This window comes from Notamacropus eugenii, chromosome 2 (assembly GCF_028372415.1).
Source record: "Notamacropus eugenii isolate mMacEug1 chromosome 2, mMacEug1.pri_v2, whole genome shotgun sequence".
Taxonomy (NCBI): Eukaryota; Metazoa; Chordata; class Mammalia; order Diprotodontia; family Macropodidae; genus Notamacropus; species Notamacropus eugenii.
Genome location: NC_092873.1, coordinates 31,435,437 through 31,451,662, shown reverse-complemented (window position 1 = coordinate 31,451,662; position 16,226 = coordinate 31,435,437). Strand labels below are relative to the sequence as shown.

The window sequence follows — 16,226 nt, the reverse complement described above, 5'->3', positions numbered from 1 at the left end:
TAGCATGACTTGCCACTGTTGATACAGGACACAAGACTGTTTTTGCTCCAAGCCTGAACCCCAGGAAAGGAGGGTGTAGTGTAGAGTGGAATTGCCATCTGGCCTGGTGCTAGACACTCCAGCATGACTTGCCTTGAGGTCAGCTGAGGTCTCAGCAGGAAAAGATGCCCTGGCACCATTCCACCCCACCCCCGACTCATCTCAAATGAAGGGGTGCTTATGGAAGCCATATAACTAGCCAGCTGTCTGTTTGCAAGAGTGATGAAAAATCTAGGATCTCTTCTAACACTAGGAGGAAAAGATGTTTCTCCAGTCACTGGTCCAACTGATCTGGCTGCCCCCTCAGAATGCAAGGTCTCCCTGTGTTCAGAGGTAGGAGGTAGAGTTTGTGTTGTCAGGGCTCTTGTCGTGAGAGAAGAGGGGATAGTTTGAGAAAGGTTGGCTCCTTGTCTTACATCATGGGAGCCAACAGTGGATGTTGTCTCTGGCCTGGTAAAAGCTGGGGATCCCTCTGAATGTGTTTGATATTTGAGAGTTGTGTGGCGTTTGAGTGTATATTCCAGAAAGAAAACAGACAGTGTTATAGGCCCAGATATCCCTTGGTAGGTGCCAAGGAAGAACATGTGTTGGGATGATCCTTATAGCACGATGGTGCTGGGCAGCTGAGCCAGACTCTCTTCAAGTCTAGGAGTCTGACTTCAGTGGGGTAGTGACCTCAGCTTGTACTGGATTCAGTGCTGGGTTTTCTCCTGGTTCTTTGCCATGGAAAGTTGAAAGAGAGAAGGACATGGAGGCAGGAGGACTGGTGCCCATCCCTAAAGCTGAGGCAGTTGTGCAGAGGATATCTGGTCGAATTGTCATAAATATTGATCCCATACTGGTTTTCTCCATGGTAATTGTACGTGCTTTAGACAGGATGATTGGGAGAAGAGAAGGAATTCTCCCAGGGACGTTGGTCTGTAATGGAGTGCTTGACTCAGAGGTAGTTGTTGTTTCATCTGAAGTCAAGGTGAACAACAGACTCCTGGTTGCCATGTTCCCTCCTGCAGATGTCTTGGGTACAGCAGGGGTTCTCGTTGAAGAAGAGGTTGATTGTGTGTGAGGGTGTCTTGATTTACTGGCCAGTTGTCTCAGTGGGAACATGTTGGCTGGTGGACTGAAGTGAAGGAAGTACCTCCATGGCAACTGACTCTGTTGGAGCATTTGACAAAGAGGGTGATCTCAAAGATGGTGTTCAGCCCTGAAAAGTCACAAGTTTGAGGAGATGAGCCTCCTGCCTGGGTTCTTTTTCTAGGGAATTCTGTGATTGAGTAGTTGATTGGCACATGTGAAGGCTGCAGGGAAGCAAAGACAGCAGGCTATTCATCCCCATTTCTCCTCAATAATGCAATTCCATCTTAGGGAGACCACCCCTACCACTTCACTTTCTCCTTCAATGCCTAACATAAACACATTTTCCCTGATATGTGTAAGTTAATCCACCAAAGGGGCTCACTGGGGACCATGACTAATACTACTCTGGGGTACAGCATGCAATATCTAGCTAGCCTAAATCCAGCCCCATTCTGCCCACTACCCAAGCCTCACTAGAGCTCTTACCTAGGAACCCTAACCTCTGGCGCAGGCCCCTCATATCATTCTCTTACTGGTCCCCGTACCTATGGTCCCTCTCCTAAGCTCACCTCGATGCCCCTCTTCTATTCAGTTAAGATGCTCTCTGACTTCCCTCCTTGCCATGTAAACATCACTCTTCGCCACCTAAATTCTGCCACCTTCTTTACTTAACTTAGTTCTAGCCAAGTCATCCCTCTGCTTCCCTCCAGCCTCACCTGTTATGCTGGCCCTGTCCCACCTAAGCATCAGACTTTGCTCCTTTCTCTTCAACTCTGCTTCCAAACCTCCTCCTCTCCTACCCCAATGAGCTCTGATTCCTTTACTCCTCAATTGTCTCCCTCTACTGTTCACTCTCACCTCTTTTTTTCATCCTGACTCCTTATTAAACCAATTCATTTCCACACTGTAGCCCACTCCTGTATCCCTAGCCCCTTCATCATTTCCTCCCTTATTCCCTTTCAAAACTCAGCCTTCGATCAGTCCCCCCCTTTCCCACTATGCATACTACACACATGCTACAAGATGAAGTTGGAGAAAGTCACACAATCGTTCTGACTAGGTCCACGACAAATTGGTAACACCACGTCAACTGGGCCCTCACTGCTCTAGGCAAACCTTCTATACCTCCCTCATCAGCTCACTCTTCTTCTCTCCACAGTGAATCTTACAAACCTATTCATCCCTCCTCAAACGTCCTATGGTTCTCCCTCCCCTTATACTCTCTCTGCTGAGAACTTCACCTCATACTGTACAGAAAATATTGAGAGCTTTCCCCATGAGCTCCTCATTCACGTGTCTTCTGCCCCTCTTTCCTGTCTTCTCACCAAGTCTAACACCTGAAAAGGGGGAATTCTTTCCATCTCATCTCCACCAACAGTTTATCCCACTCTACCATCTGTCTCCACCTCCTATTTTCAGTCTTTCACTCCTGCTCTTTCTCTGCTGCTTACAAATATATCCTCATCTCCCCCTTCCAAGAAAACCCCTCACTTGATCCTACCATCCCTTCTAACTCTCATCTTCTCTCTTTTCTGTCCTCTGTGGCTAAACTCCATGGAAAGGCCACTACAAAAGACCCTTCCACCATTCTCTCTTTTTAAGCCTTCACCATCCTGCTATGACCTCACTACGACACAAAAACTACTTTCTCCAAAGTTATCAGGGATCTCTTCGTTGCCAAATTCAGCAGCCTTTTCTCTGTCCTCATTATTCTTGACCACTCTGAAGCCTCTGAACCCCAGGACCATTCTCTCCTCCTTGATACCCTCTCTTCTACAAGTTTTCAAGGTTCTTTTCTAACCTCTCTGATTGCTCCATCTCAGGTTCCTGGGTTGCTTCCTCCTCCAAACATAGGTGACTCTCAAGGTTCTATCCTGGGCCCTCTTCCCTATACACTTTCACTGAGTGATCTGATCAACTCCCATAAATTCAATTATCATCTGTATGCTGATGGTTCCCAACTCTAACTTTCCTGCCCCAATCTTTCTACTGATCTTGTGTCTCTGAGTTTCAGATATCTCAACCTGAATATCAAGTAGACACATGAAACTCACCATGTCCACAACTGAACTCATTGTCTTTATCCTTAAACCATTTTCCACTACTCCTTTCTGTACCCCTGTAACAAATAAGACCACAGTCTAGTCCACTAATCCTGGATGCTTCACAATCTCTCAATCCCTATAGTCAAAGTGTTACCATAGCCTGACAATCTCACTGTTGCAACATCTCTTCTACAAGTCTTTTCTCCTGTGGTACTTGGTGAAGGGCTAATCATCTCACATGGATTATTGCAATACTTTGCAGGAATATGTGCTGTCTCTGAAGTCTGCTCACGTCTCTCTCCACTCCAATCTAACCTCCACTCAGCCATTCCAGTGTTTTTCCTAAAAAATGGTCCTATATTTTCACATAAACTGCTTCCCACTTGCCCACTTAATAATCTCCAATGGCTCCTTTTCACTTCCAGGATCCAATACAAAATGCTGTATGACCTTAAGCCCCGCATAACCTAGGACCCTCCTAACTTGCTGGTATTCACACACCTTACCTCTCAACTCATACTCTTGTATCTAGTGATGCTGGTCTCCTGGATGTTTCATCACGCAGACCCTCAACTACCCAATTCCAGGCATTTTTTCTGGCTGCCCCCCATACTTGGACCTCTGCCCTCCCTCCCCCCCACCACTCTACCTTACGAACCTCCCTGACTTCCTTTTATGTCCCAACCAACATGTCATCTTTTACTGGAAGCCTTTCTCAGTCTCTTCCCTCTGTTGATTATGTTCTACTTACCCTGTATAGAGATTGTTAGTACATGTTTCTTTGCTTCTTGTCTCCATTACATTGTAATCAGGGTCTGTCATTTGTTTTCACATCCCCAGAGCTTAGCAGGGGACTAGCACATGGGAGGATTTTAATAAATGTCTATTTACTAACAGAGTCAGGGCAGGCACTGGGGTGAGTGATGTGGATACAAACAAGGGAAAGAAAGAGCCTGTGCTCCAAAACTTTCCAGGCCAATGGGGAAGACAACGTACTGTGTAGGGTACAGAGACGCTTAGCAATGAATGAGAGAGTCAGAGATATTAGCAAAGAGAATAGTTCGTTTATTGACTTTCTCAAGAAAGGGTTCCCTCAGAGTGCTGGAACCTAAGAGCTGAGGTGTGTTCAGCTCAGCAGATTATAGCTTCTAACAACAATCCTCTCCTCACTAACCCCCTTCCTCAGGGCTCATGGGTGCAAGCCCTGAGGGTACAATTCACAGCAATCTACGCTAGCTACAGAGAACAAAGACAGTTGCACAAACTTGCCTGGAGACAAGGACAGGAGGGAGGTGGGGGGGTTAGAGGTGTTATTTCTCCTAGCTATGTGCCTATAACATGGTGGGGTGGGGGAAGTCTGGGAAAGTACATAATATATTGAGATATTTCTTTACAAGTCAACAGGACAAGAAAAAATTGACTCTGTGAGGAGGCCTGCTTCACTCCTGAGAAATCTTCAGAGATCATCTCTCACAACACTAACCACTCTTTACAGATGAGCTCTCAGGCAATGAGAAGCCATTGCATGCTGTGGAGAAGGTGAGGGCAATGGTGACTGTGAAGCCCTGGAAAGTAAATGTTTGAAGGATTTGAGGAGGCTGCTGCCTTTACAGCAGCAGCAGCTACTTCTGGGCCTATCAGCACACAGACTGAACATTTGAAAGTTGCCTACCTGAACTTCCAGGATCCAAGATGGCAGAGTACATTGTAAGTGCTGTCACCATGCCTTGTTGATCTTGAAAACTCCAGAGAATATTGGCCCAGGATATATCGAGGAGAAGTGGAACGAGTAGAAGGGATACACCAGTCTTTTAGCTGGGGAGACTGGGGAGATTAACAGGAAGGGTCCTTCTTGCTGTGTCTGAAGGGGACCAGTGTCGGACATGAGACATCTCAGAAAACCTCACTTCATCATATCTTATAGCACAATAGAATTCCATTATGTTCATACACCACAACTTGTTCATCCATTCCCAATCTGATGTGTGTCCCCTCCATCTCCAGTTCTGAGTCAACACAAAGAGAGCTGCTATAAATAATTTGGTACGTGTGGGACCTGTCCCTATTTTTTGTTCTCTTTAAGATAGAGTCCTAGAAAAGATACTGCTAGGTCATAGAGTAAGATCATTTTTGTAGCCCTTTGGTCATAGATCCAAATTGCTCTCCAGAATGGTTGGATCACCTCACAGCTCTGCCAGCATTGAATTAGTGTTCCGGCTCTTCAAATCTTCTCCAATATTTATCATCTTCTTTTTTGTCAAGGTAGTCAATCTGACGCAAGTGATGTGGTACCCCAGAGTTGTTTTCATTTGTGTATCTCTAAACAATAGTGATTTAGAGCACTTTTTCTTATAAATACAGATAGTTTTATTTTCTTCCTCTGAAATCTGCCTGGTTATATCTTTTGACCAATTGTCAACTGGGAAATGACTTGTATTCTTGGACATTTGACTCAGCTCTCCATATATTTTAGAAATCATAATTTTAGAAATTTGGATAGGAGACAACAGTTACAAAAATGTTTTTCCCATTTTTCTGCTTCCCTCCTACTTTTGGTTGCTTTTGGTTTGCCTATGCAAAAGTTTTTCAATTTAATGTAATCAAAATTATTTGTATTGCACGTTACAGCCCAATGGCATGAGATGGAAAGAGAATTCCATTTGAAGGTACTGTATACATTATGAAATATTTGGGAGCCTACCTGCCAAAATAAACCTAGGAGCTGTGGGAACACAATCAGAGAACACTTTTCTCACAAATATACTGAGATCTAAACCACTGGGAAAACATCAGTTACTCCAGGGTAGCCTGAGCTAATGCACTAAAAATGATAATTCAACCTAAATTAATGTACTTTTTCAGTGCCATCCCAATCAACAACCAGATATTACTTTGAAGACCTAGACAACAATATCAAAATTCATCTGGAAATATAAAAGATCCAGAATATCAAGCTATGTAAGGAAAAGAAATATGAGTCAAGCTGACGTACTACAACAGATATTAAATCGCATTACAAAGCAGCAATCATCAAAACGACTTGGTCCTGTCTATGAAATAAAACAGCAGATCAGTGGAGTAGGTTAACTTCACAAGACACAGTAGTCAATGAGTACAGTAATCACCTGTTTGATAAACCCAAAGATGCCATTTTCTGTGATAAGAACTCACTGTTTGACAGAAGCTGCTAGAAAAACTGGAAAATAACAAGGAAAATTTGGACATGTGACACCATATACCAACATAAAGTACAAATGGTTTTCCAATTTAGGTATAAAGGCTGATTGATTGCATAAACAAATTAGGGGTGTAAGAAATAGTTTATCTCTCAGATTATGGAGAATGCACGATTTTATGACCAAACAAGAGATAGAGAACATTATGAAATGCAAGATGGATAATTTTGTTTCCATTAAATTGCAAGGATTTTGTACAAAGGTAAGTCATCCAAGATTAGGAGGGAAATAGAAAACTGGAAATAATTTTGAAAACTAGTGTCTGTGGTCAGGAACTCATTTTTAAAATAAATAGAGAACTTAGCCAAATTAACAAGAATACAATTCATTCCCCAACTGAATACTGGTCAAAGATATGAAGAGTGAATTTTCAGAGACAGAAATTAAAGCTACGTATATTCATAAGGAAAATGCTCTAAATCACTTTTGTGCAAAATGAGGCAAATAAACACAAGCTATGCCTATAAGATTCCCTAACATGACAAAACAGGAAAATGATCAATGTTGGATTAGATGCGAGTAATTTGGAAGACTAATTCGTTGTTGGTGGAACTCTAAGGTGATCTAACCATTCTGGAAAGCAATTTGGAACTATGACCAGAGATCTACCCCATCTTTTTCCTCTCCTTGTGTGGGACCTAAAGTCCTTCAGGACCTGCTGGGACAGGGGACCCAACTACCATTTAGGAAGTTTGGTGTTTCAGCCAGAGAGAGAAAGGCTGGTCCCACTGAAAGAGAAGTAATGTGCTTTTGCAAACAGCTGAGAAAGAAAGGTGATGGAAACAAAATAAAACCCTATCATACAGGCATTTTTTTGTTGGAAAGGTATACTAAAGAAAATAATCATTTTACTAAAAGCCTTACCAGTACGTCAGCTTCCCTAAATACTCCGTATACCAGATTTTCTAGCAGCAGACTTCAACATGGCAATGAGTCAGAAGAACAAGAAAGACATTCCAAGTAATTTTGAAATTGTAAAAGGGGATTTTGCAACAATGAAATCGTTGTAATTTTACTATTTATAGACAACCAACTATATACGATGTATGTACTTGAAAAATAAAGTAAAAGGTCCGAAAGAAATGTTTTCTTCTCTGGAGGAAAAGAAAGCTTATTCAGATCCAAGGTCATTGTTTCATTACTGACTGGGTGTTGAAAGGGTGGTTCTGTTCCTTTCAGTCAAAGCTGGAATTTTCAAGTTCCCTAGAAGCAGCAGATGGGCAGGTAATGGAGAGGTCCATTAAGTAACATTCCATCCATGAGTCCATGAAGGCATCGATTCATGTATTTTGGTCTTGTGTTCTTCCATTTGGTGTTGAAGACTATCTATTTGTTGCTTTTTAACAAAAGGAAACAGGTCAAAGGAATAAATACTATGTAAAACAAAACACAGGAACAACAGAAAGAGCTATAATCATTTTCTACAACAACATTTAAAATATTAGCTTCCAAAGCAAGCAGAAAGCCCTTGTTAACAACTGGATGTGGCTGAATATAGACTTGGGTTCTCAACCTTCTACTGTATCTTAACATCAACTGGAACAAGATCGTACAGTTAACCATTTAAGAAAACCCAAAGTTAGATGAAAATGAAATTATACTGCAAAATTTTTTATCTTTTGAAAAGAGGAACATATGATAGGATTAGACATAAGAAACCCACAACACCCTTATCCCTTCACCAATCACCACGAGAAACAAAATCAGCAGAGTCTAAGTAGCTTCATTAAGCGTAATCCATCAACTTGTGATGTTTCAAAATCTCACAAATATTCAAAGGAAACATGCATCCACTAAGGGATCAAAGGTTCTATCCGGAGACAATAGACAACACATACATCAGAAATGATGACTTGTGAAGACCTAGGCATCCACACTTGCCACCTCAAACTTTGACAAAAACACCCCTAAAGTGAATAAACTTAGGGCCTCTCAGCTAGCTTCTCTCTAAGGATCTGCTGGGATAGAGAACTGACAACGTCTTGAGAAAGCCCATTCCCCTTTGTGTCAGCTGGAATTTTGGTGACACTGCTAATTCTACTGTTTGGCTTTCTGCTGCATGGGACTCTGCTCTCTTGCATGTGACTGCCTATCAAATACTTGAACACTGCCACAATTCCTACAGATATCCTCTTTATCCAGCTACTCATGGCCTGCTCCTCCCTAAATAAGCTGGCAGGGCCTGAAGACCACCAATCATTATGACGACACTTTCTACTTTACCAATGAGCTTCATACTGCCTTTGGGATATGCATTTACTGGGATAAGGTACAGAGAGATGATTGCCTTCCTAGGTCTGGGTATGTTCATTTCTTATTTCAGCAAAGATCACTCTAGCTCTCTTGTCTGCCATATTACACTACTGACTCAATTGGAGCTTGGAGTGCCCTAAAAGGCCAGATTCTTTCAGGACAATCACTGCCTAATAATACCTGTCCCTGTAATTTATTAGTGAAGTAGATTTTTTGATCCTTAATTATTTTATTCTAGTTAATAATTTTATACTCCAAAGAGACCAAAGAAGAAGGAAAGGATTAATACATGCAAAATGTTTATGGTAGCATTTGTTGCTACAGCAAAGAACTGAAGACTGAGGGCATGTTCATCCATTAGAGAATGACTGAAAACATAGCATATCAATGGAAGAGAACATTGCTTCACAGTATAGAGTTATAAAAGGGATAAAGTGCAATCTAGGATGACATATGAGCTGACAGATTGAAGCACTATTACATACACTGACAGCAATGTTGTAAAGAGAAATTCCTCCAAAAGACTTAAGACTCTGGCCAATGCAATGATGAATCAGTGACTCAGAAGACTAGTAATGAAGCAGGCCTCCATCCTCTTGGTACAGATTATAATTGCAGAATCATACTATTTTTAGCGATAACAGATGTGTGATTCCCCCTCCCTCCTATTATCTTAGTCCGTGAGAATGGGGGCGGATTACGTTTGCTTCAGGGAGGATTAGAAGGAAGGATTAAATACTTGGGGGGCAAGTGTAACAAGAAGATACTGATGCCAAAAATAAAACAAAAATGAGGTACAAAACACATTTAAAAACATCCAGCAAAGAAGAGAATCAAGTTCAGAAAGGGGACACAGACATATGTAAGCCACATAAAATAAATACACTTTAAAATTACCCAAACTAAGTATAAAAGGGATTCATGGTTTCATACACAATTCTCTTTTCTCTCTTTTTTCTAACTTTGATAGATGTAGTCATTTTGGTTGATGTTTGTCAAATTCTTAATTAAAGAGACCAAAAATAATTTCATCTTACTAGATTTGACCTAATAATTTTACCATGTGAGATCTTTTGGCATCCTGACTGTTATAGCCGTTAACTGTTTTGGAAAAGCATGCCATCTATGCCTAAGTCACTGAGGTATGACTACGACTTGAGTCTGGTCTTTCATCTTCTTGTAAATCCATCTGAACGTATTACCTTCTAGCCATTTTCTTCACTCGCTTTGGAAAGGACTGCATGGGAAACTTGCCCAAATGACTGGCTACAATCTAGATAAAGGATAACTCCAGCATTCCCCTTCCTGAGCAGTCTAATGACTCTGAGAAGAAGGGAGATGAAATGAACTGGGTGTGACTTTGGGAAAGCTAACACCAGCCGCTGACACTTCCTGCTTTTCTAGCCATTTTCTAGCCACCCTCTGAATAGCATGATCTATAATTTCTCAGCAACAGAGGTGACCCTCCTTATTCTCCATGTGCAGACTTCGTTCTCTTTCCTTTGTAGAAGATCGGGACATTTGCCCTCCTTTGGTCCTCTCCCGTGCTCCATGATTTTCCCCAAATCCTAGTTTGTCGCCTCACCAGTGACATCTGCCTTGTTTTTCCCAGTACCTTAAGAGCTCAACTGTGCCGGGTGCCCTGAAGTTGCCAAAGGCAGTCAGGTACCTTTGTTAACTCAGGCATCTTCTTGTTGAACAACTATTTCAGTATAAAATGGATTCTGCTTAGTCAAGAAAACAAAAGTGCAGTAGGAGGGGCTGCCTCTTGGCTCTCAGGTAGATCATACAGCTGGAGCCCTAGTACCAAACCCTGTTTAATCTTCCTCTATTTCCACAATGAGATAAAATCTTCTAAGCAGTTTAAATTTAAAAATTTAAGTTAAAATTTAAAAGTGAGCCTTTTCTTCTGTTCATCCTCCCTCACAATCAAAGATATGCCAATTAAAAGAAATTAAAGGCATCCTCCAAACTGGTCAAAACAAGGAATATTGATCAACGATGTAGGGTTGTGACGTTCTGTCTTGTCCAACTCTTCTTGACTCCATCTGGCATTTCACATAGATTCAAATAGTCCTGAACTGTAGAGGAAGAAAGCAGTCTCAGTGAGAAGGTTAACAGGTGAGGAAGAGGGTGACCCAGTTGTCTCTATGTCTGTCTACTGATTAAAGAAGCCTCTCTCGTGGTAGTAGAGGTCAGCTGGTCTTCTCTGGTGTCTTAGTTCTGTTTAGTCTTGCTTTCCTTCATGCTATTCCCCTTGCCTTGGAAGCCATTGTCTGCAGTCTCTGCAGAGGAGAACCCCAAACTCCTCTGAGAATGGTCCAATTCATTCTCCCTTCCTTTGAATCCCTCTAAAACATAAATATACCTGTCTTTATCTATTAAATGTGTGTGTATACTAGATTCGTTTGTAAGACTCTCCTAAGTTGTATCTCCTGTTTTCAATCCTGGGTGCACATACAGTATGTATCAATAAAGCACGGATGAGTGGAAAAACCAAAATCACTTAGAGATATCCCACTCTGGCCAGGGCTGCCACACAAGGGGAGGCCTCCTGGTAGGAGTTGGAGCACGCCTGTGCAAACTGTGGCCCTCGGGCCCTGGGGCTAGAAGCAGTGGGCCCCAGGACTTCCTTTTCATACAAAGGATGTTTTCCTCTACATTTTCCAGTGACCAAGCCTGAAATGCTCTGGTGGGCAGCACAGGGCCCATGGGATACAGGTTGGGAAGCCCTGGGCTAGAGGCTCACCCTGTGTTGGGGATTTGGTCAAGAGGAATTTTGTTCAGGTGTGAGTTGTCAGAGGGAGTCCATAGGTGATTCTATTCAAGTCAGAAACTTTTTTCATCTTGTGAGAGGTAGCAACATGGCATGGACACAAGGGAATGAAGAGGTTTTTAGCCTGGCAGACCCACTTGTTGGGCATTTAGCATAAGTGACATGAAAGCATGTTCCAAACATATTTCCTTTTTTATAATGAATGATAAACAAATAGGTCCTACGTCAGTTGCTGGAGAGAGATGTGCAGGCTGTAGAGTTTATCTTTGTTGACAGCGGGTTGAGGATTGAGCAGCCCCTCTCGAAGGGAGGCAGGGACAGGGAGGAGTCACAGGAGTCATTTTTCTCTCCCTTCAGTTCCTTACTCTGAAAAACAAAGGTGTTATTCATGTTAGTAGTGCCTAACTTTTAGAGACAGACAGACAGAGAGAGACAGGGAAAATAATGGCACACCTGTGGAAACCCAAGCTTTCTAAATGTGCATAATGTTTCCCAGTTACTGACAGGAGGGACTCCAAAATCAGCAAGTGAAATGCCCGTGTTTGATGCCCCCCAAGTCGTAGCTAAGAATTACATTGGATTTTCATGTTTGTAAAGCACTTGACGTGTGGGAACTCCTGGGAATTATATTGATTTGTCAAGCTCATGATCAACAATATAACCCCTCTTACATATGAAGTAGTAGAGTTTTCCATGAAGGACCTTTCGCATCATAAGCAACTCTTTTTTATCCAGTGGATCATCAGGTTTCACCTTTATGTTACTGGTACATTTATTTCAGAGGGATGAAGTACAGCACTTCTCATATTTATGAAAGTCCTCTAAAGATATAGCAGGAAGAGCCCATACAGAGTAAGCCTTGGGTGTGCTAAAGCCCAAAGCAAATGGAGACTGGGACCTTCGGCCTCTGACCAAAGATATTCAGGAGCAGCTTTCTGGGTTGGGTTACACTCACACCACTTCTCCTGAGCAGGATAAAGTCCAGAAGCTGCCACCTGTTGGGGCCCTAAAGATCTTTCCATCACAAAGCCTCTTCCTCTAGGGTGATTAACTAACTACAAACTGTCAGCTACAGAGGGAAGATGATTCTGCTGGTCAAGGCTATGCAGCCTAACCACAAGGCCTGTTCTGGAGAGGATCTTCTGTCCCATGATGGAGCTCAGGTCAGGGGGCATTACCTTGTTCATCTTGTCTTGCTGCAGCTCAGCCTGAGTTTCTGCCAACTCCAGCTTCAACTGGGACACTTCCTGTCGGTGTTTTCCCTCCTGCATCCTAGGGATGGACACAAGAATACCAAGCAAAAATATTATTTCTCTGCTGATCTACAACTTCTTTTGGCTATAAAAGTCTATATCCAGTCTAGAAACGACAGCACCTATCAGTATATTCTGCATCATTGTGTAAGTCATGTATAGAAGACATACAATAATGTCAGAGCACTGGGGATTTATGAGCACACAGATTCCAAGAAACAGGTAAGCACAGATGTCTGATGACTACATGTTTTTGATGAGCCTGCCTGATGATCTTCACTTGGTCCTGTCTGCTCTGCTCACAGACACCAGATCTGTTTTAAGGGTGATTTACTACGCCCTTTCTAGTTACCTTCAAGTATTGCCACCACGGCATTTTTATGCTGGCATGAACACTGTCTATCCCTTAAATCAGCTAAAATTTGCTTTTTGGAGTTGCCCCATAAAGGGAGCCAAACTGAAACTGAGCTTCTCCTCCTGATCATACCCATCCTCCCAGTGCTGGATAGAGATCAAGTCCAAGGGCAAGCATGGTCAAACCTGGAAAGTCTGCATTGGTAATGACCCAGACATGAAAAGACATTGTGCCTGTGTCTCTGGCATCTGGACCTCAGGAGATACAGAGATGTGTTAATAATAATACCATGAATGGCTACATTTGTTCAGTGCCTACCATGTACCAGGAACTGTGCAGGGCACTTTACAATGATCATCTCATATGATAACCACAACAATCCCATTGGAGTAAGTGCTATCAACATCCCCATCTTAAGAGTTGAGAAAGCCGAGGCAGACAGAGGTTTAAGGCTTAGTGCTCTAAGTTCCTAAAGACAGATTTGAACTCTGGTGTCAGACTCCAGATAATTCTCAGTGGGGCAATCCTCACAGCAGCCTGTGTGTGTCTGCTTGGAGCTTCATAGCCAGCTGCTCCTTGGCGTGCAGCTCCTTCTTAAATTCACTCACTCCCGAGGTGGTAGCTTTGAAATGATAGAGGTTGTATATGGCTTTGACATTGGGTGCTGTTGCCTGTGGCAGGGGAAGGTAAGAGTCAGGCTAAGAAGCCTATTAAATTTCATTTTTTGTGCAATGAACAGACAAATAAGTAGAGCTTTTTACTTCTGGTGTAGACTGAAGGACCTTTCAACAGTACTCCTTGAAAGGCTTAGAAAGGCTTTGGCACTACCATCTCTGTAATATGTATTTCTAGATCTGGCAATGGTCAAGCCTACATGGCCTCTGGTGAGGGCTGGTCTGAGATTCAGAGGCAGCAGAAGCAGTCACATTCACCCACATCCATCTGAGCACCCACATACCTGCTCCTTGAGGCTTTGAACATTGGCTTTCTCAGTCTTCAGTGTCCTCTGCAAGCCCTGAATAAACAGGCTGATTTTCAGGTCTTCCTCTTCTTTTTTTCGGCAAACCTGCAGTGGACCTAGACCACAGGAAGGAAGTGGTGCGGCACATTGTCCTGTCAAGTGTCTGGGAAATCACAATCAGTGTAAAAACAAGAACTCTGTTGGATGACAGCACTGCCATGGCAGGAGACCTTAGGGTGGGGACTGTATGCTCTCCTAGGCACTGGCTACCTAGACCCTGGACATTTCAATGTGCCACTTAAAAGCAAGCCACAGCATTCTGAGTTTCTGTGCAGAGACTAAGATGCTTTCCCAGAGAAACTAGGTAAAAATGGATGACATAGCCTGGTGGATGGAGAGACTTTAGTACTACTTTTTAGCTTTCTCAAGCAGGAGTGGTCTGTAGTGGATTCCCTGGCCAAGTCCCTGAGAAGTGCAGTATGGAAGATGGGTGTGAAGTCAAAATGGCTGAGGAGAAAGAAGGACCTGTGGAAGCTCCCCCAAATACCCCATAAAATACCTGTAAAAATGAGTAAACAAATTCTAAAGCTGAAGAAACTAAAAAACAACAGAGTTGCAGCCCAAGACAGTCTGGAAAGCCACCAGGAAAGGTCCATCGTACCAGGTTCAGACTGGCACACAGCCCTGCATGGACAGCATGGCGAGGCAGGGACAGGATCCAGAATAGCCTTCAGGGAACCACCAGCAGCAGTATTTCCCAGATAGCTCAATCCACAAACACCAATGACAGTTTCAAAGGTCAGTGAGAGAGCTCCTTCACCAAGGAGAAAGGAACGTGGAGTGCTTTAAAAAGCAGAATTAGCCTAATGGAAAAGGAGGTTCAAAAGCTCACTGAAGAAAATAGTTGTATAATAATTAGAATGGAGCAAACATTAAAAGGAATGATTTTATGGGAAACCAAGAAAGTACAAAACAAAAGAAAAGAATGAAAAAATTGTAGATAACTGTGAAATATCTCACTGGAAAAACAACTGACCTGGACAATAGATCCAGGAGAGATAATTTAAAATTTGTGGGAATACCTGAAAGCTATGAACAAAAAAGGAGCCTAGACATCATCTTTCATGGAATTATCAAGGAAAACTACCCTGATATTCTGGAACCAAAGGGTGAAATAAAAATTGAAAGAAACCACCAATCACCTCCTGGAAGAGATCTGAAAAGAGAAACTCCTAGGAATACTGTAGCCAAATTTCAGAGTTCCCAAGTCAAGGAGAGACTATTGCAAGCAACTAGAAAGAAACAATTTGAATATTTTGGAAATACAATCAAGATAACAGAAGATATTACAGCTTCAACATTAAGGGACCAAAGGCCTTGGAATATGATATTTCAGAATTCAAGGGAACTAGGATTAAAACCAAAGATCACCTAATGAACAAAACTGAGGATAATACTTCAGTGGAAAAAAGTGGTTATTCAACGAAATAGAGGATTTTCAAGCATTTTTGATGAAAACATCAGAGATGAAGAGGAAATTTGACTTTCAAGCACAAGAATCAAGAGAAAGAAGCTAAGGTAAATAGGAAAGAGATATCACAAGGCAGTTTCTAAAATTCAGCTGTTTACATTTCTACATGCAAAAATAATATTTGTAACTCTTGAGACTTTTGCCAGTATTTGTGTAGTTGAACGGATTGTACCAGACATACACACGAAGACATACAGAGACAAACACACACGCACACACACTGAGACATATATACATATTTAGATAGATAGATATATGGAGTGAGAGATTACAGGATGACTTGCATAAGAAGGGATGATATCTAAAAAATAAAACAGCTGAGAGAGGAATATATTGGGAGGATAAAGAGAGAAATAAAATGGGGAAAATTATCTCATCAAAGATGCAAAAAAAGTTTTTTCAATGGATGAGAAAAGGGAGGAAGAGAGAGGGAAAAGGGAAGCTTACTCTCTTTACACTAAGCTTAAGGAAGGAATAATATGCTCACTCAATTTGGTATGAAAATCTATCTTCCACTACAGGAAAGTAGGCGAGAAGTGGGGTGTGGGGCGATGATAGAAAGGAGGGTAAATGAGAGGACGGGGGTATGTGGGGGGATGATAAAAAGTAGGGCAAATGGGAGGAGGGAATAATTAGAAGAAAACACTTTTGGATAAGGACAAGGTCAGAAGAGAGAATAGAATAAACGGGGGCAGGATAGATG

At 42.2% G+C, this 16,226-nt stretch overlaps 1 protein-coding gene across 6 annotated transcripts in view; it reads right to left on the bottom strand.

The window, feature by feature from the left end:
* The window catches only part of LOC140524853 (golgin subfamily A member 3-like), a 65,251-nt gene that overhangs the window by 24,187 nt on the left and 24,838 nt on the right, over positions 1-16,226 (bottom strand). For 5 of the 6 annotated variants that reach the window (XM_072639694.1, XM_072639693.1, XM_072639691.1 and 2 more), the window contains 2 exons: positions 13,990-14,108; positions 12,602-12,695 (listed from right to left, as the gene is read on the bottom strand). In XM_072639694.1, coding sequence (XP_072495795.1) covers positions 12,602-12,695; positions 13,990-14,012 — 117 coding nt within the window. In that variant the 5' untranslated portion in view covers positions 14,013-14,108. Of the gene's footprint in view, positions 1-11,647; positions 11,790-12,601; positions 12,696-13,989; positions 14,109-16,226 lie in introns of those variants that run through there. The other variant, XM_072639697.1, reaches the window with a different exon arrangement.